The sequence below is a fragment of the Rhinopithecus roxellana genome, chromosome 2 (assembly GCF_007565055.1).
Source record: "Rhinopithecus roxellana isolate Shanxi Qingling chromosome 2, ASM756505v1, whole genome shotgun sequence".
NCBI classification, from domain to species: Eukaryota; Metazoa; Chordata; class Mammalia; order Primates; family Cercopithecidae; genus Rhinopithecus; species Rhinopithecus roxellana.
In genome coordinates, this window is record NC_044550.1 from 183,109,235 (window position 1) to 183,130,435 (window position 21,201).

The 21,201-nt window shown below is 35.5% G+C and overlaps 1 protein-coding gene across 1 annotated transcript in view; it reads right to left on the bottom strand.

Moving 5' to 3' along the window:
• Nucleotides 1-16,443: 16,443 nt before the first annotated feature.
• The window catches only part of NPFFR2 (neuropeptide FF receptor 2), a 98,546-nt gene continuing 93,788 nt past the window's right edge, over nucleotides 16,444-21,201 (bottom strand). Inside the window, 1 exon segment of the mRNA XM_010384127.2 lies at nucleotides 16,444-17,521. Coding sequence (XP_010382429.2) covers nucleotides 16,687-17,521 — 835 coding nt within the window. The 3' untranslated portion in view covers nucleotides 16,444-16,686.

Here is a 21,201-nt window from a genome sequence, read left to right on the forward strand (position 1 = left end):
ACAGTTTTCCTCTTGGGAAAATTTACATATCACTGGATCAGGAAATCAGCATTTCAATATCTACTCCCTCCCTCCACACACACAAACAAACAACAACTGCTGTGAAGGGAGTGAGGATAGGAGCATAAATCAAACCACACCTCTAGAGTGTGAAAATACTGTGCTCCTTATCTCTGGTAGATAACATTAAAGAGGGCATTAAAAACTTAATTTATTGCAAAAAAACAAATAGTAAGAATAATGCTGTGTGCCTAAAGGAGGACAGTTTGGTTTGCAAATGATACTCTGGAAAGACATTAGAAAACAGAAGTCCCAGTGACAAGACAGCGCAGGATTGCATAAAGTTAACATTTGAGAGGCTGATGACCTATCTTGACAGGATATGTTCACGTGCAAGAAAATATATTTCCACCATCGGCCAAAGTAAAAATAAGAATAAAAGCTTTTTTACTACCACTTGAATATTTTTACTTGTTTGAACATATTAATATAGCACTGTCTCAAAGCATGTTTTTGTTATCCTTAAAGTGGATTATCTTGCTATTGTACATATTAATGATGCTGATAATACTGAAGAGTTTTGCCAAGAGAGAAAATTGGGAAAAGATCTCCTTGAATACATTTGACTTAGAAATTTGGGAATATAGAGTATAATAATTTATAAAATTATTACATATTTTAGGTAAATTTCTATGGATACAAGAAAGACACATATACTTAAACTAGAAAAAATGCCCTAAGAATATTACTTTAACAGTTCCTAATGAGCTTGGTAAATGTCTTTGGAATAGAGCAAAGTTATTTCAGGAAGTGAGTTCGAACAGGTGTTGGTAAAGCTGAGGAACATAGAATCCTGTAGCCATCAAGGTATGTATACAGATGCTTCCTTGGTGGCATACAAAATTTTGCTTTTATGTTGATATCAGGAATGTTCTACTTGTGGATTTCAATGTGTGAAAAATAAATGACCCTCTAGTTGCCACTCAGTGCTATATAGCTCAACAAACCCAAATGAATGCTTCCAAATTAATCAGGTAGATTTGATTCCAGTGGAGAGGAAATTAAGAGTATATGATGTCATTATAAAACAGTAAAACCATTTTGCCTGTGAGAATTATGAGCTCAGGTGAGTTACTTTAAATATCATGTATTATATCATTGAAATTGAATTGTAAAATTATATCAATGTTTAGTTGTCCAAGTGTCGACTGCCTCTTATGTAAAAGTAGTTTTAAATTTATTTTCTTTTCTAATTTTCTTAGTTTTTGTCAGAGGTAAAATGGCTATGTGGAAAAAAATTAGTCTAAACTATGCTTTTAAAGGATATGTCAGCATAGTCTGACAATAGTTTTGCATCATTGTTCATCGTTGTGCTCTCTCTCCTGCAATTTTGATGAAAGAACACATCATTTGATTCATTTTCCTGGTAACTCTGCTGCTAGTGGCTGTTTGTAAGAGAAATTAAAAATTAATAATTATTTTTGATATTTGGAAATTTAAGGATGGTCCAGTTATTTGGAAGAATAAACAAGATTGATAGACCACTAGCTAGATTAACAAAGAAAAACATAGGGAAGATCCAAATGAGCACAATCAGAAATGACAAAGGTGATATCACAATTGATCCTACAGAAATATAAAAGATCCTCAGAGACTAATATGAGCATCTCTATGCACATAAACTAGAACATTTAGAGGAAATGGATAAATTTCTGGAAACACACAACGCCCCAAGATTGAACCAGGAAGAAATAGAAATCCTAAACAGATAAATAGTGAGTGACGAAATTGAATCATTGATAAAAATTCTACCAATCAAAAATAGCTTCGGACCAGACGGATTCACAGCCAAATTCTACTAGACATACAAAAAAAAGCTGGTACCAATCCTACTGAAAATATTTCAAAAAATAGAGCAGGAAGGACAACTCCCTAACTCATTTTATGAAACCAGTAACATCCTGACTCCAAACTCTCGCAAAGACACAAAAACAACAACAACAAAGAAAACTGCAGGCCAATATCCCTGATGAACATAATACACAAAAATCCTCAACAGGATTTTAGCAAACCAGATCCAGCAGTGCTTCAAAAGTTAATTCATCACAATCAAGTGGACTTTATTTCTGGGCTGCAAGGATGGTTCAACATATGCAAATTAATAAATATAATTCACCATATAAGAATAGTTAAAAACAAAAACTATATGATCACCTCAATCGACACAGAAAAAAATTTGATAAAATCCGACATCCCTTCATGACAAAAACCCTCAACCAACTAGGCATTGAAGGAATAGGACACAAAATAATAAGAGCCAGCTATGACAAACCCACAGACAACATCATACTGAATAGGCAAAAGCTGGTAGCATTTTCTGTAAAGAGTGGAACAAGACAAAGGTGTCCACTCTCACCACTCCTACTCAACATAATACTAGAAGTCTCAGACATTGCAATCAGACAATAGAAATAAATAAAAGACATACAAATAGGAAAAGACGAAGTCAAATTATCTCTTTTCCCTAATGATATGATCCTATACTTAGAAAACCCTAAGGATTACACTGAAAGACTTTTAGACCTAATAAACAACTTCAGCAAAGTTTGGGGATACAAAATAAATATACAAAAATTATTAAACATTTCTATCCACCAATAATGCTCAAGCTTGGAGTCAAATCAAGAACACAGCCCCATATACAACAGATACACATACACACACACACACACTCACACACACACACACACAGACACAGACACAGACACAAAATACCTAGGACTATACCTGACCAAGGAGGTGAAAGATCTCTACGAGAAGAACTATAAAACACTGCTGAAAGAAATCACAGATAACACAGACAAATGGAAAAATGTTCCATAATGATGGATTACAAGATTCAACATGTTTAAAATGGACATACTGCCCAAAGAGATCTATAGATGTAATGCTATTCCTATCAAATTATCATTGTAGTTTTTCACTAAATTAGGAAAAATTATTTTTAATTCACATAGAACCATTAAAGAACCCAAATAACCAAATAAATTTTAAGCAAAAATTAAAGCCTGAGGTATCACATTCCCCTACTTCAAGCTATACTACAAGGATACAGTAACCAAAACAGTACTGGTTCAAAAATAGACACATAGACCAATGGAACAGAATAGAGACCTGTGATTGTTAATATTGAGTGTCAGTTGATTGGATTGAAGAATGGAAAGTATTGTTCCTGGGTGTGTCTGTGAAGGTGTTGTCAAAGGAGATTAACATTTGTGTCTGTGAACTGGGAGAGACAGACTCACCCTCAATCTGTGTGGGCACCATCTAATCAGCTGCAAGCACAGCTAGAATAAAGCAGGCAAGAGAAACTGGAAGATTAGATTGGTTGAGTCTTCTGGGCTTCATCCTTCTCCAGTGCTGGATGCGTCCTTCCCTCCAACATTGAACTCCAAATTCTTCAGCTTTTGGACTCTTGGACTTACAACACTGGTTTGCCAGGGGCTCTCGGGCCTTTGGCCACAGACTGAAGGCTGCAATGTAGGTATCCCTAAGTTTGAAGTTTTAGGACTCGGGCTGTCTCTTGCTCCTCAGCTTGCAGAGAGCCTGTCATGGGACTTCATCTTGTGATGGTGTGATTCCTTAACAAACTTGCTTTCATATATATATATATATATATATATATATATATATATATATATGTATATATTATATATATACATATATATAATAGTATATATATACTAATAATGATATCTTATTAGTACTGTCCCTCTAGAGAACCCTAATACAAGACCTCTGAAATAAAGCTGCACACCTAAAACTAACTGATCCTTGACAAAGCTAACAAAGATAAACAATGGAGAAAGGATACTCTATTCAATAAATGGTGCTGGGAAAACTGGCTAACCATATGCAGAAGAATAAAACAGTACCCTTACCTTGCACCATTCACAAACCCATGGTAGACTAAAGACTTAATTGTAATAACTCAAATCATAAAAATCCTAGAGAAAAAGCTAGAAAATACTCTTATGGACCTTGTCCCAGACAAAAATTTTGTGTCTAAGTCTTCCAGAGCAAATGCAACAAAAAGAAAAATTAGCAGTTAGGACCTAGTTAAACTGATGAGCTTCTGCATATCAAAAGAAAGTATCAACAGAGTAAACAGACAACCTACAGAATGGCAGAAAAGTGTGCATCTAACAAAGCACTAATATCCAGAAACTACAAGAAATGTAAACATATCAACAAGAATAAAAACAAATAACCCCATTAAAAAGTAGGCAAAATCATGAACAGTGAAAAGATGCTTCTCAAAAGAAGACACACAAGTAGCAAACAAACATATGAAAAAATGCTAACCATTATGAATCATCAGAGAGATGCAAATCAAAAAGATGATGAAATACAATCTCACACCAGTTAGAATAGAAGGACTATTATTAAAAAGTAAGAAGATAACAGATGTCGTTGAGATTGTAGAGAAAAGGGAACAGGTATACACTGTTGTTGGGAATGCAAATCAGTTTAACTGTGTGGAAAATAGTTTGGAAAGTGCTCAAACAATTAAAAACAGATCTACCATTGGACTTAACCATCCCATTACTGGGTATATACTCAAACAGAAATAAATCTTTCTACAAAAAGACACCTGCACTCATATGTTTATTGCAGGACTGTTTACCACAGCAAAGACATGGAATCATCCCAGGTTCCCACCAATGGTAGACTGGATAAAGAAAATGGTGCACAAATGCAACGCAGAGTACTATGCAACCATAAAAGAGAAATAAATCATGTCTTTTGCAGCAATGCGGATCCAGCAGGAGGCCATTATCCTAAGCAAATTAACACAGAAACCAGAAAACCAAATACCATATATTCTTGCTTATAAATGGGAACAAAACTTTGGTTACTCACGTATATAAAGATGGCAGCAAAAAACACTGGAGATTCTCAAAGAAGGGAGGGAGGGAGGGGGTGAGGGTTGAAAAATTTCATATCAGGTACTATGTTCACTACTTAGGTGACTTCCAATAATAGAAGCTCAAACCTCAGCATCATACAATATACCCATGTAACAAACCAGCGCATGTGTCCCTAAATTTAAAATAAAATAAGAATGTTAAAAATAGAACCTCCATTTAGAAGTATGACTGAATGAGCATGGACTTTGGGACTGTATGGGCATGTGACCAATGCAGAGCTTCATCAAAGTTTGGATACACGACCTTAGATAAGTCATGTGGTATCTCTTGAGTTCTACTTTTAACACCAATAAAATGAGGATAAACAATACATATGTGATAGTTTGAAGTCAAACAAAAATTATATAAAATTTTGGTACATAAGACTCAATAAGAGACTGAGTTTTTGTGGTTGTTTGTTTGCTATGGTTTAAGTGGTCAATTTAAAACAGTCATCTAAATCAGCAGTACCCAGCCTTTTTGGCACCAGGGACCAGTTTCACGGAAGATAATTTTTCCATTGACCAGGGGTTGGGGATGGTTTCAGGATGATTCAAGTGCATTACATTTATTGTGCACTATATTTCTATTATTTTTACATTGTAATATATAATGAAATAATTATATAATCAGTGGGAGCCTTGAGCTTGTTTTCCTGAAAGTAGACAGTTCCATCTGGGGATGATGGAAGACAGTGGCAGATCATCAGGCATTAGATTCTCATAAGGAGTATGTAACCTAGATCACTTACATGCTCCATTCACAATAGGGTTCATGCTTCTATGAGAATCTAATATTGCAGGTGATTTGAGAGGAGGTGGGGCTCAGGTGGTGATGTGAGCAATGGGGAGTGGCTGTAAATACAGATGAAGCTTCACTTACTAGCCCGTCACTCACCTCCTGCTGTGCAACCCAGTTCCTGACAGACCACGGACCTCCATGGCCCAGGGGTGGGGGATCCCTAATCTAAATAGCATTGACTTTTATCTACATAGTACTGAGCCTCTTAAAAATCAGCAATAGATACTAGACAGGTATGAACCATGTTTCATACCATGTTTCTTATTGGTAAATAGGGTACAGTTCTAATCTGTTTACATATAGTATTTCATTAAATTTCAAAATGATTCTATTATATCTATTTTACAGGTTAGAAACTGAGCCAGTATGCAAAGAAGACCATCTCAACACTTAACAAACATTTTAAATTACTGCCCTATTTTAATATTTCTATGCTTCATCTTCTGTGTCTACCTGAAAAGGTGCTTAGTGATAATACCCATGTCACAGCATGTAAGAATTGTGATGCAATGCCTGTAAAGACCATAGCAGTGCCTGGCTCATTATAAAAACTCATTAAATGTTGACATGGTTATAGTTTGGCTCTGCTGCTCACTTGTTTTGTGACTTTGGACAATCTTCTTAACATGTATAAGGTCAGTTCTTCATCAAAATGGGCATACTAATGGCTAATACTTGGTGATGTTGTGAAGATTTAAGGAACATCAACCGTTCACAGCTCTTGTTAAGAGTGGTACCACTAAGGATTTTTGGCTTGATTTCCTTAATCCAGCAAACTTAAATAATAAAACTATTTGGCATTGTCTGAAAGTTTTTATATGGAATAAATGTCTAATGAGTATAATTTTAAAATAAGTGCTATTCTGTTGTGACACTTAAAAATAGTTTTTCAAATAGAGATTCCAAATTTTTAGAGATATGCTTTTAGAAAATTGAAATCAATATTAAGAAAGCAATAGAAAAAAATGCTGGTAATATAGTTCCTGGCTAAGTTCTTTATCTGAAATTTACTATCATTATGCTTTGGTAATAAGAAAAGTATCATTGTGAATTCTTCAGTAAGAAAAATATATTTGCTTACAAGAAATATTTAATAGAAAATCAAGAATTCTGATTGGACAAATGTTTTATTTATTTTAATCCAATCCACAATCACAGATCATAATGTTTTATCCAAGAGGCAATGCAGATATTAGAGTAACAAGTTCATAAGTTACAACACTTGTTCTGACATTCAATTTACTCAAAATTGTTTACTTACATCTTTAAGGCAATATGCTGAGTCCTAAAGATACAAAGATTTAAAAAGCAGATTATTTTCCCTCAAAAGACCACCATATAAAAGAAGAAAGCAATAAATGAAAAAAAAGCACTTGATATATATTAAGCAATGATACATAGTCCATTATTAGTCCACTCTCATACCTACAGGATTGAGATTTTCACCATTATTAATTTTTTCCATTTTAACCTTAATTAGTATTTATATGCTACAATATGTGTCATCTTCTATAACAATCACACTGTGACAGGTGAAAGCTTACACAAAGTCACTACTCAGCGCTAATTTATCAGGTAAAGAAATTTTCTTGCTTTTAATTTTTTATTCAATATTTTTAAATTTGTTTTTTTCCTACCTGAATATGTGGTATGTGCAATTGCAGACATAATTACATGAAGACCAAGCAGTTTCAAATGCTTTGTATAACTAATTTAAGAACAATTTTGCAAACAGGTACTATTATCACCTCATTTTACAAATGAGGACACTGATGCACAGAAGGTTTAAGTACCTTGACCATAATCATGCAACTGATAACAAGCAAGGAATCCTTCATTGGTATCTTTGGTTTTAACTGCCACACTACCATACCTGTGGGCCACGTGAGGCGTTAGCCACTGGAAAGATTATGGTTATCCTCTTTCTATATTATAATCAACAACTACAAAATATAAAACATTCTTATTCTGAAATTCATGCAGCTTCTTATAGTCTTCATATTGTAACTTCCTATGTGAATTCATTCAAGCTGAATTTTTGGATTTTTTAAGGTATGTATTTTTAATGTCTGGTTTGCTGAATTGAACATATGTTTCATGTGTATATGGCATAATCCATGCGCCACTAACAGCCAGCATTCACTATCCAGAGAAAGGAAATGCACTACAGCACAATACCTAAGCATGGGAGCAGTACAAGCGACCACCAGGTAGAGCTGCTGTAGGGATGTTTGGTAAATGTTACCTGAGAGAGAAGGCGAAGGCAGATTCAAACTAGAATTCCTTAACTAGTGATAACACAAGCCAGGGAGAGTTATCATTGAATGAAAAAACTTATTGAAAAATCTAGAAAATATTTTTCCTTACAAAAATATGCACTTCAAACAAATCAAATAATTGATTTTTTAAAAAAGAAGATGAAATATATCCTTTTTATATTTCTCCCATAAAAAAAAAATCACAAACTTAGTGGCACAATTCCTCTCCATCTGTGGACCTATACACCAAACAAGCAAGTTACCTGCTTCTAAAATACAATGGTAGGGCCGGCATAGGATAACGTTTACAGGCATTCCTGCTCAAAAGGGGAGAAAATGGAAGGAAAAATAGGAGTCACCAATCCCAAGTATTTTTTAAAATCCAGTCATGCAAATTCCATTAGGTTCTAAGCCTGAGGAATAATCTTCTGTAGCTTGTGGTTTTGACTCCCTCTGAGCTCTTGGCTTCGCCCTCTAAGCTCTTAGCTGTTTTATGTGAGCTCATGGCTCTTTCTTTTGAGCTTTCAACTCTGTCCTTATTGTCATCTTCCTTATTCATGAAAGGCATCACCTTTTACAGTTGAAGAGCTTTATCAGCTTGTTTTTTGCCTATAGAATTTTGGGAGTTTGAGAGTCTTCTTTCACGTCAGCCCCTCTCAGTCATTTTTAGTCTCATCTGGCAGTGTTTCTGCTGATATAACATTCTCAAAAACTGGGTGGGTCTCCTATGTGGGCCACAGGTTAAATTCTGGTAGACAAGAGGATCCTCAACAGATTTTTCAAAGACAATCCCATTTCCATTTTTGGCTTCTGCTGAGATGGCTGAGGGCATCTATGAGTCACATGCTTACCCTCCGAATACTCTGATCTTCTGTTTTTCTGAAATTTAGCAAAAGATTATCCAAACATACCCTGGGTTTTTTTCATATAGCATACTTTTCTGACAGTGACTCTCTTAATTTCATTTTTTGCAATCTGAATAGTCTGATAAGTTCTCAAACTATCAAAACATGTTTTCTTTTATTAAAGACCATTCTTCCCTTAGTTTATGCCGTCTTGAATTTTACTGTAATCAACAAGAAGCAACCAAGCCATGCTTACAATATTTTGCCCCAAAATTTTCTCAGCTAAATATCCAAGTTCTGATTTCCACATAATGACAAGACCTAATTCCATTAAACCTCTGGCCCTATGTAACAAGGCTCTCCTTTCCTCAAGTTTCCCTAACATGCCCCTCGTTTCCTTCTGAGGCTGTATAAGCAGTGCCTTAAACATCCATATTTCTACTAAGAGTCTTTTTATAACAATGCAGGTATTCTCTAAAGTGATAAATATCTCTCTCTCTCTCCTGGCTCTTATTTTCTTCTCAGTTTTCACTAACAGAATTGCTAATATCCATATTTTTACCAACAACCTGCTCAGGGAGATCTAGGCTTATTCTTCAGGATCCTCAGAATTCTTCCAACCCCTCTTCATTGCCATATTTCAAGCCACTTACACCTACTTTTTTGTGACTGTGGCTTCTCACTTCCAGGCACCAGGGTCTGCATTCATTCATCTATTATGGCCACAACAAATTACCACAAACTTAGTATGTCAAAACAACACAAATATATACTCTTACAGTCCTACAGGTTATAAGTCCAACACAGGGCTCACTAGGCTAAAATCAAGTCATCATCAGGGTTGTGTTTCTTTCTGGAAGCTCTAGAGGAAAACCCATTTCCTTGCCTTTTCCATCCTAGAGGCCACTCACATTCCTTGATTCAGGTCCTTTTCCCTCACATTCAAAGACAGGTTCCAATTTTTCTCAAATTGTGTCACTCTGATCTCTGTTATAGCCAGAGTTTCTTTTGCCTCTCCCTTCTGTATCTTTCTTGTGCTTAGATATACCCTTGTGATTACACTGGGTCTACCTGGATAATCCAGGATTATTTTTTCATTTCTAGATTCTTAGCTTAATCACATCTGCAAAGTTTCTTTTGTCAAATACAGTAACATACTTACAAATGCCAGGGATTTCGACATAGATATCTTGAAAGGGAGGAAACTATTATTTTACCTACCACAGAAAGCAAATGTCCTGTGTAAAGACTTGAAAGTAATTTCTAAAATCAAAATTAAAAATTTCAAAAATAAAAAATAGTATTTTGATAATGTAAATGTGTAAACAAACTACTCTCTCTTTTTTCTATAGTAGTAGAATTTAGCCTGGGCACATGGCTGCTTACCTGAGGACTATATTTACCAGCTGTCTTTGAATATTGGCATGACTAGGTGAGTACATTTAGCTAACTGTATATAAGCAGCAGTGACTTGTATACTTTCCAGGTTTTCTACAATTTAAAGACCCACTACCTGCTCTAGAACTCTTCCTTTCCCTCTTCATGTTCTTATACATGGATGTGCCTGTTGGTCAGCTGTGACCATGGAGACAAGAACAAAACTCTGTGGAGGAATTAATGAATTTTCCACAATTATTCAGATAATAAATATTTTAGGTTTTGTTAACTAGATAGTCTCTGTGTTAATTACTCAGATCCTCTATTGTAGCATGAAAGCAGCTATAGACAATCTGTAAATAAAATGGGCAGAGCTGTGTTTTAATAAGATTGTACTTGCCAAAACATGGTGGAAGGCCAGATTTGAGGGTGGTTTGCTGATTCCTACTCTCTGGCAATCAGAAGGAAGGAATCTGGGTATCTAAATAAAGTCTGTGCTAAACTAGACCACTCCCATCAGGTATAATTTTATGAGAGAGATATAATTATCTATCTTCTTTAAGCCACTTAAAAAAAAAAAACTCTTTCAAGGCTAAGGTCTTTACCCTCATATCTATATGCATACATGTGTACACAGGCACATGTTGAATAAGGGAAAATGTGGCTATCTACCTGCTGGTCAAAGATTAATATCTTGAATCAGGGAGTGTGTTTACAAGTTGCTAAGAAAAATAAATGGAGATGTGGGCAAAAACCATGAAGAGGAAATTGACTAAGGAGGAAATGCAAATGAATACAAGTGAAGACAAACGAATACAAATGAATCAAGTTAAATGTAGATTATGTTTTAATGTTCAGTTGTGTAGCAATACCCATGGGGATACAAGTTCTTTCTTATCAAATTGGCAAAACAACTGGTTTTATGGAATGTGTAGTATTTGAGAGTAAGTGAGTGAACAAAGTTTTAAAGCACTAAGTGAATGTTAAAAATCTTTTAAAGAGATATTTCACAGTCTGCATTAAAACACTAAGAAATGTACTTGCATTTTTGGCCAAGGAATTGAATTTCTTGGAAGTCTATTCTAAGATGATTATAACTATGCCCAGTATTTTACAAGGTGCAAATAGCTATATCATTTTATAAAATGTAAGAAATAATTTACATTTCCAGGTACAGGGAAGAAACTTAATAAATAATGGAAGTGGAATGAAAACAAAATATTCTGATGACTATTAAACAACATAAAACATGTCCTTGATACACTAAGTACATAAAAAGATAATAAAGCATATGCCCCAGAATCATAGTGAAAGAAAGCATGTACCATTGCCCCCAAATGACAGTAAGAATGATTGTCAGTAAGTGACAGCAGAATAAAGAATTATTTTATTTTATTTTATTTCATCTGCTTTTGTATATTAAATGTTTCTATTATGTTCTGAATTATTTCAATATTTAAAAATAAAATAACTCATATTCATGAATAAACTTAATGAAAATTAAAAACTGATAAATATTTGCAACCAGTTAATTTGCTCAAATATTTATCATGTGTCCATTATGAGCCACTCACTCTCTTAGACACTGAATGATACAATGATAAACAAGACAAAAATCCTTGCCTTTATGGATTTTGCTTCTTGGAAGGGGATAGATATTAAACAAGTAATTCAATAAATTTTGAAGATTATTGCAGATAGTTAGAAGGGCTATCGAGGAAATAGGCAAGGCTCAGGTGGGGTTTCAGTTGAACACTGAAGGCTAAGGGGGAGCCGATGTGTGAAGGTAAATGGGGAGGACGTTCCTGGCAGGAAGAACACAGGTGCAGAACATAGAGGCAGCAAAGGGCTTGGCCGATGTCAGAGGAAGAGACAGACAGTCTGTGTGAATGATAAGTGTTGGGTTCAAGATGAGGTTAAGAGGTAGGCAAGGGCAGAAAAAGTAAATGTATGTAAGCCTAGAAGTTTGTTTCTTTCCTAATTTGAAAGGAAACTATTGATGGCTTTGAAATGAGAAAGTGACATCTAACTTGTTTTTTAAAAAGATTGTTCTGCCTGTTATTGAAGATGCTATGCCTTAAATACAGAAATGCATAGCAATGAATAAAAATACAAAAGGAAATAAAAAATACACAGGGAAAATGGCCAAATAGGAAGAGGAAGAAATATAAATTAGTAAGAAACAGAGCAACGTTCAACTACGCTAGTAATCAAAACAACAAATTTAAATGATTTTCACATATTAAAGTAGCAAAGTTGAAGGGAAACTTACGTGTTAAGGATACTATGAGATGATCAACCACAAAATTGGAATTTTATATTAATAGTTTAAAAATAATTTAGGGTACGTATCAAAAGTATTACAAAAATGATCTTCCTAGTAATTTTCCTGCAAGGAATCTACTTTAGGAAATAATCACTATTGGCAAATTTTATATAAAGGGTGCTGAACTAAGTGTTAGTTGAAGTATGTGTCTTCAGTGTTTTTTTTCTTCTTGCTAGAGGGATTATGTGTAATTTTAATCTCTTCTTTGTACTATTCTGTTTCTCACAAATTCTACAAGTAGCCCAGATGTTGTTTTACAATCAGAAAAATGGTGATTGAAGAAATGGTTAAGAGGTAGTCCAAACTAAGTTCATCATAACACACAGATGATATGATATAGAAGGAAAAGTAACATTTTGGAATTATATGTTTCTGAGTTACAAACTTGTTTGTACCACTTTCAAGCTTCATGACTTTGGGTAAAACCAGCTTCTCTTAGACTAGGTACTCTCATCTGTAAAACGGGAATAATACATACCTTGGAGTGCTCTAGTGAGGGTTATCAAACATGTAAAATATAACCTAGCATGGGCTTGAGACTATTATAACTACTGCTCCTATTAATACTTTTCACTATCGTCGAGACAGCAACAATCATTTAGCCTTTGCTAAGTTACAGTTTCTCTGCTTTTTATTATGCAAACTTCCCCCCATCATTTAATACTCACAGCAGACCAGGAGGAAGGAGCTATTGCTGTTCCCATATTACAGATAAGAAAATCTGCAGGCATAGGAAATTTGTTTGTACAAAGCACTAAACTATTAGGTAGCAAATCATGTATGACTGTATAATCTAAATCTTAGTATCTACGCATGTTCAAGACATTTTATCTTTCTTTATCTGTTATTTTATTGTTTCAATTTATAGAAAAGCTCTCCTTTTTCTGTAATAGGTGTACTAGAATCTGTATGCAAAATTCTACTTGTTCAGAATTAGACATTCCTCTTAAGCAAGATGACAGATGGTTTTTGCCTGTGGTGATTATCTAGCATGTATGTATCTACTGCCTATTACTGTGATCCACACTGTAGGGGATCTAAAGATGAGTAAGGCCTAATTTATCATGCCCTTAAGAAATTTATATTCTAGTTGCAAGCACAAGACAAAGAAATTACAAGTTAGGTTGTCATATGTAAGAGGCACATAGTACCTAGAAAAGAGTAACAATTTCTGCCGTAAGAATGCAGACTTTCTGAGAGAGGTGACTTTTTAACAGATCTTGGACAAAAGATAGACAAATAAGGGAGTAAAGCAGTGAATAAGTAATAAATGAGAAAAAACATAACAATCTAGGCTGACCATTTCTGACTTGAGTTTTGGAAACAATTTGTGTCAGAGAGATATAACCAGGAGATGAGGGCCAGGCCATGGTGGGCTTTTAAAATGCACATCTTTTAAGAGGCAGAGAGCCTATTATAAAAAAAGAGAGAGCTATTATGAAAAATATAATAGACTCCCAGAGACATACTTATATTTGTCAAATTATTTATTAATGAAAGAAAGTAAATTAGTTCTCTAATTCAGGAAGATGCCTTTGCCAATTATAGAAATAATTAAAAGATGCAAGACTGAACGTAGGGATAAGATGCAGTAAGGAGAGTTTTGTCACCATTAGAAAGATGAAACAGGGAATAGAAAGTGATAAAAGCAGGCAGATGAATGGGAGGACATGCAATTTAGTGAAAATGAGTTTCAAGTGCTGATAGAATGCGTATCCGTGTGAGGAGGCCCATAAGAAAGTGATAGTCTATATGAAAATAATCTTCTATGTCTGAGTACACTAACTGTAAGTAGTATTTCAGTGAATCAAGAAAAAAGAATATATGGTCAAATTCTATACCTACAACTTTTAAGAGTTGCCCCTCATAATTGCAGGAAATAACACTTGTATATTCAAATAACACATAGCTCAATTCAAATAGAAACTCAACAATTGGTTAGGTGTGGTGGCTCACACCTGTAATCCCAGCACTTTCAGAGGCCGAGGCAGGCAGATCACGAGGTCAGGAGATCGAGACCATCCTGGCTAACACGGTGAAACCCTGTCAATACAAAAAATTAGCCGGGCGTGGTGGCGGGCGCTGTGGCGGGCGCCTGCAGTCCCAGCTACTCGTGGGGCTGAGGCAGGAGAATGGTGTGAATCTGGGAGGCAGAACTTTCAGTGAGCTGAATTCATGCCTCTGCACTCCAGCCTGGGTGACAGAGTGAGACTCCATCTCAAAAAAAAAAAAGAAAAAAAAATGCAAAAATTTTCCAGGCGCAGTGGTGTGCACCTGTAATCCCAGCTACTGGGGAGGATGAGACAGGAGAATTCCTTAAACCTGGGAGGCAGAGATTGCACTGAGCCAAGATCACAGCACTGCACTCCAGCCTGGGCAACAGAGAGAGACTTCAAAAAAAAAAAAAAAAAAAAAAGCAAAACCAAAAACAAACAAACAAAAAACTGTACAATTATTTCTCAAAAGAGTAGAATGTGGAAAAGTTTTATTCCATTTAGTGTTTCTATAACAGAATTCTGAGGCTTTGTAATTTACAAAGAAAAGAGGGTTTATTTGGCTCACAACTGTGGTGACTGGAAAGTTTAAGACCGTGGCATTGGCATCTGCTTGGCTTCTGGTGAGGGCCATGTTCTGCGTTACAACATGGCAGAGAAGCAGAAAAGTGAGCAGGCATGTCCAAACAGACACAAAACATGAGAAGAACCTTGCTTTACAACAACCCACTTTTGCCATAATGAATCCAGTTTCACAAGAGCGAGAACTCACTCCTGTGAAATGACATTAATCTATTAATGGGGTAGTGCCACCACTCTCTAGATTCCAGCTCTCCACATTGCCACATTGGGAATAAAATTTTACCCTGAGTTTTGGTGGAGACGAACCACATCCAAACCATAGCAAATGCTTTTAGTTTGAACCACAAAAATGACTGAAAAAAAGTATAATAGCTTCACTTCTAGAAGTTTATTTTTATTTGCCAAACTGTTTATTTTGTTATAATTTCCAATTTTCTAGAGATTTACCTCACCCTAGAATAAAAGCTAACAGTGACAACCATTATCATTAGATGATTTTAACATAGCTGAATTCAGGGGTTGTCAATTCTTTTTTAAACAATAATACTAATTTAATAAACCCAGGGTGCTGGATTTAAATGTGCTCAGTAGAAGATTTGAAATAATTGTTCTTGCTCTCTATGTGAGAGTTTTATGATAATTGTTAAATATCTATGATTAAACACTTCAAAGAAAGGTGCTGTTTTTCTGCTAACTGCTGCATTATTAAAGGGTTTGCTTCTTTACATCAGAGATTCTGTTAGAGAAATGGGTCAAGTTGGGGTCCTCAATCAGCTCTGTAACAAATGTGTGTTCAACTAGGGCACAAACTTCACTTATGAAAATATGAAAAAGCCAACAAAAACTCCTTTGTACTCTTTTTAAAAAATCAACTTTTAAATATAAAGAAATATATGTCCCTTTATTTGCTACTACAGTTCTGACACACAGGGAGTGAGGGCCGCTGTGACATAATTACTCATGGACCTACAATAGCTTGCCTTTGTAAATTAACCCAAATTAAGTAATGGAAATGAGAAAAAAAAAAAACAGCAGAGAATTTCATGTTATCGAATGTATTTCTTAGAAAACTAAATACAGTTTATAAACATAAGCAGAGTAATAGTCTTGTAGTCCAAAATATTAAACCCAAAACCAAAGGAGAAATTGATAAAATATAGTTTCATGCAAAGCACTCACTGTTCATCATCATCATTTCGAGAAAATACACACAGGCACGTGTGCGCATGCGCGGGCTTGATTTGACGCATACACCAAGGGTTAAGTTGGGAAAGAGGAGGCTTTGTAAACTGTTCTCTAGAAATATATTTATTCATGCAAACATGTATAAGTCACTCTGTATTTTTATACAACATAAGATTGTTTATGATCTTATGACCATTTTTGTTATTTTTATTTTTTTGCCAGAGAGGGCTTTCAGTAAATGTTTTATTTAGAACATTCTTTGAAAAAATTGTAGTGCAAAGCCACAAAAAACAATGGTATTTAAATTTATAATGCATAGTAGAGTTAGGACTGTCACACTAACTCTTTTTAAATCTCACTGCTGTTAGTAGCTTCTTTTAATTCATCCATCACTAATTCCTGTTGGGGTTTTTCAGCACTTTTCCTATAAAGCAAGTTTTCCCCATGTGGGTTGTGAAATGTAGATTCCTGGACAAGCTGATTAGATGTGCTTATAAGCACGCGGCTTTTAGCTTTTAGGGCATAGGCTTCTGTAGGCTTTGCTCTTTTTTGGCAGAGCCGGAGCTGGAAAGTTTCTTGGAAACCACGGCGGAAATTCTCGTTGAAGAAACCATAAATGATGGGGTTGACACTGCTGTTGCCAAATGCCAGCCAGTGTGCAAAAGGGTAGATGTAGATGTTGATGATCTGCAGTTCATTTGGAGAAAGGTCAGCATAGTCTGAGAGCATCATTAGAGTCCACAGGGGCAGCCAGGAAAGAATAAAAAGCAGGGCCACAATCAGGAGCATCTTAATGACCTTCTGCTTCTTCTTGGACACCATGTGCCACTGCTCCTGGTTCTGCCTGCCTGTGTGAGGAACTGCAGCCCTAAAGAGTGACACTCCAATCCTTCCATACATGATGACGATGAGGGAGAGTGGAGCCAGGTAGATGTTGGCAAACAGCACAGTGGTGTAGATCTTCCTCATTTCCTGATTTGGCCAGTCTTCCCGGCACCAGTAGACTGGACTGGTTTCATTCTGGGAGTTGAGTCTCACTCGGTAATATTTTTCTTCTTGCACATGTAACATTACTGCAGATGGAGACATAATGGTGATGGCTAGGACCCAGATGATCATGATAATGACAAACGCTGTCTTGATAGTGAGCTTTGGTTTAAAAGGGTAGACCACACACCGGAACCTGCAATTAAGGACAAATATAAATGAGGCACTGCTTCATCACTTCTGACCAAGTCATACACCAAATTTATGTAATTACAGGCCTCTCACCCCACAGTCCCCTCAAAAATATAGAAAGTTATCATTTGTAGTAGAAAGGCATGCATTGTCATTTTCTGTAATTGATACATGAGATAAATTTTAACTCAAAATTTGAACAAATGGAGTATAGCAGACACTATTAATAATAAAAAGTAATAATGAACATGGCCTAAAACCATTTCAGACTCTGTTCCATTAATTTGCATGGATCATCTCTTTAAGCCTCCTTGCTTGAAAGATAGGAAAACAGACTTGGAAAATGTAAAAATCTTACCAATAATTACACAGGATTTTAACACAAGTAGTTTGGCTTCAGAGCTCAAACTCAACCTCTACAGTGTCCTCTTTAGATGGGTAGCTCTGTTAGACTGTGGTAGACTGCTAACCTGTAGCAATCAATGAACCTTTTATCCCTCAGGCACTTGTGTGGTCCCCAACACATTATCTGCATAACTTGCTTTGACCAATAGGATATTAGCAAACATGATGCAAGGAGAAGCTTTTTATACACTTGCATGTGGGGCAGGTCCTTCTAGAATGCTTCCTCTTAAAATCCAGCCTTCAAGCTCCAAGAAGTTGAGTTAGATAAAAAGCATGTAGAGAAAGATTCTGGGATATAAGAGCTTAGCCATTTTGGATGTTCTAGCTCCAGTTTAGCTCCCAGAATAATGCTGCAACATGAATGATTCCAGTTATAACACATGAAGCAGGAGGGTGAACAAAGAGATGCCCAGTTAACCCACAAAATCATGAGATGTAATAAACCAATATTGTTTGAAGCCACGAAGTGTGTTGCTGACTTGCTTTACAGCTGTAAAAATCTGAGAGTATTCATTATGAGCTCTGATTATGAGCCTTCCTAACAGTCTATGTCCTCTGTTGAGTACAAAAATTCAGCATCCGTACGTAGAGTAAGCCTGATTCATTTTACTATGATTTTGATATTGTGGATCTTGTTGTTATTATTGAATTTCATTATGTTAATCATAAGATAATCATACTATCATGCAACTGTGTAACATTTTATATTTTTTCAAAGTACCTATTACCTATTTAATCTTCCTTGATTTTTATGACTCCATAAAACTGAAATGTTATGAAAATTGTTACATTCTAGATCTGTAGATAAGAAAATGTAGAGCTTTAAGTGTTTGAGCAGCAACTCCAAATTAACTTAGCTTCATAGAATGACTAGTTAGCTTGGGCTTTGACTGCTCTGTTGTCACTCTTTATAACTCCTTCGATCTTCTCTTTTCACCTTCAAGTGTTCTTACAGTCTTCTAATCCATGAATCCTCCCATTCACCTGCCCTGAAATTATGGGTAATTTCATAAACACAAACGTATGTATGTTGCTCTTTTTGAATACAAACTAATAGGGTTTTGGATATTATTGTTTCATTTACTTATTAAACAAATATATAAGTACACATATTGATACATGAGATAAATTTTAATTCAAAATTTGAATAAATGGTGTATAGCAGACACTATTAACAATAAAAGTAATGATGAACAAATATAAAAGTACATATGTATATCTGTACATATATATGTACTTATATATTTGTATTTATAATAAATGTTTGTACTTATGTATTTGTTTAATAAATGCACATATATGAATATATATACTTATATATTTGTACACATACATATATATGTGTTTGTATGTATATCTTCAGGAAAGCAAAGATGAATAAGATAGAGAATAATCCCTGCTGAGAAATAGTCCATGGAAATATTAAAAATATTAAAAACTATATAATAATTACTAAAATTGTGCTAAAAAGTTTGGACTTCATTTAAAAACCAATGGGGATTCATTGAAGGATTTACACAATGAAAGGCAAGATTTTTTTATAATTTAAGAAGCTTATTTGGGCTGCTGTGAGAAAAAAATAAGAGTTTGGCTTCCTGAAGCCCTAAGGCCAGTTAGAAAACAATCTCAGTATTCCAAGTGACAAAGGACAGTGGCCTGGTTCAGAACTAGTTAGCACTCAGAAATAATAGAATTCGGAGAGTGACAGCAAAGTTGAAGACAGAAAGAAGATTCCAGGATAAAGCTCAGGTTTTCTGCTTGAATTGAGTTAGTGATCCTGCCATTCATTGATGTGGGGAGCATGAGAAAAAGAGCTGCCTGTTATTTTGTTTGTGTATAGTGTGGGGCTTGGAATAATGAGTTCAGCTCTGGGCATGTTTAATTTAAGGTGTCTTTTGTTGAATATGCAGGTGAAGTTGTACGGTAGGTGCTTTGGAATGTAACCGTAAAATTCAGGCAAAGGATTTTAGTCAGGAGAAATCAGCTTGGGAGTTTTTTTTAGTTTGCCTTCCTGCAAAAGCTAGCCCTGAAAAGAAAAAAAAAAAAAAAAAAAAAAAAAAAAAGTGAGAGCAAGTGCAAGAAATAAAGATGTGGTAGTTTTAAAACATGTCCGAGTTCTTCGACATTGCTTCCAAACTCTGTTCCCTTCTCCTTGGCTAAGGATTAATGACTCAATCTCATGAATAGAATGCAGCAAAAATGATACCACATCATGATTTTTGCTGGTACTATCTTTTGAGACACAGACCTTCAGAGCCCTAAACTAACATATAAGAAGTCCGGGTACCTTAAAGTAACCTTGCTGGAGAGCCCATTTGCAGAGACCAGTAGAGACAGAGCTCTTTTAGCCTCCACATATTCAAGTCTCCCTGGATTAGGTACCAACATGAGAGTTTAGGTACCAACATGCTCCACCTGACATCAAGTAGAACAGAGACAAGCTGTACTTTCTAAATCTGCACATATCACAAATTTGTGACATAATAAATATTGCTGTCATTTTAACTCACTAAGTGGTTTGATTTGAGGGTGGTTCATTATATGTCAATAGATAACTGAAAGTATAGAGAAGTGATTCATTAATGGGAAGGTAGGTAGCAAAGGATGTGAATCAAACCATTTGTTGCAGAATTACGCAACCCAAGGGGAGAGAATGCTGAGTACACCAACTCTCATGAGATTTTAGTTGAGGGCTACTTCTAGGGATATTAATTATCTGGCATTTCTTGTCTGTTCTGCTTAAGAACTGAGACTTTGCACAATTTGGACTTGAGATACAGAGATGAAGATACTGGCAGTTGGATGTAAAACAGAACCCACTGAAACATTTAAAAGATCTGGCAGAGCACTGAGAGTCTCTGCTACAAAAGTGTGATGGCTAATTTAATCTATTGACTTGACTGGGCCAAGGGGTGCCGAGATTGAATCTTATTTCTGGATGTACCTATAAAACTGTTTCTAGATAAGATTAGCCTCTTAATCAGTGGACTCGGTAAAGTGAATTGCCCGCCCAGTATGGGTAGGCATCATCCAGTCCTTTGAGGGCCTGAATAGAACAAGAAATGGAGGAAGGAGGAATTTGTCCCCTTTTTTCCCTGCCTCATTGCTTGAGCTAGGACATCTCATATCATTTTCTCCTGCCCACAGGATGCAATTTACACAAATGGCCAATTGCACAATTGGTTCTCCCTAGTTCTCAAGCTTTGGGACTTGCACTGAATAATACCACAGACTTTCTGAGGTCTCCAAATTACAGGCAGCATATTCTGGGATTTCTCA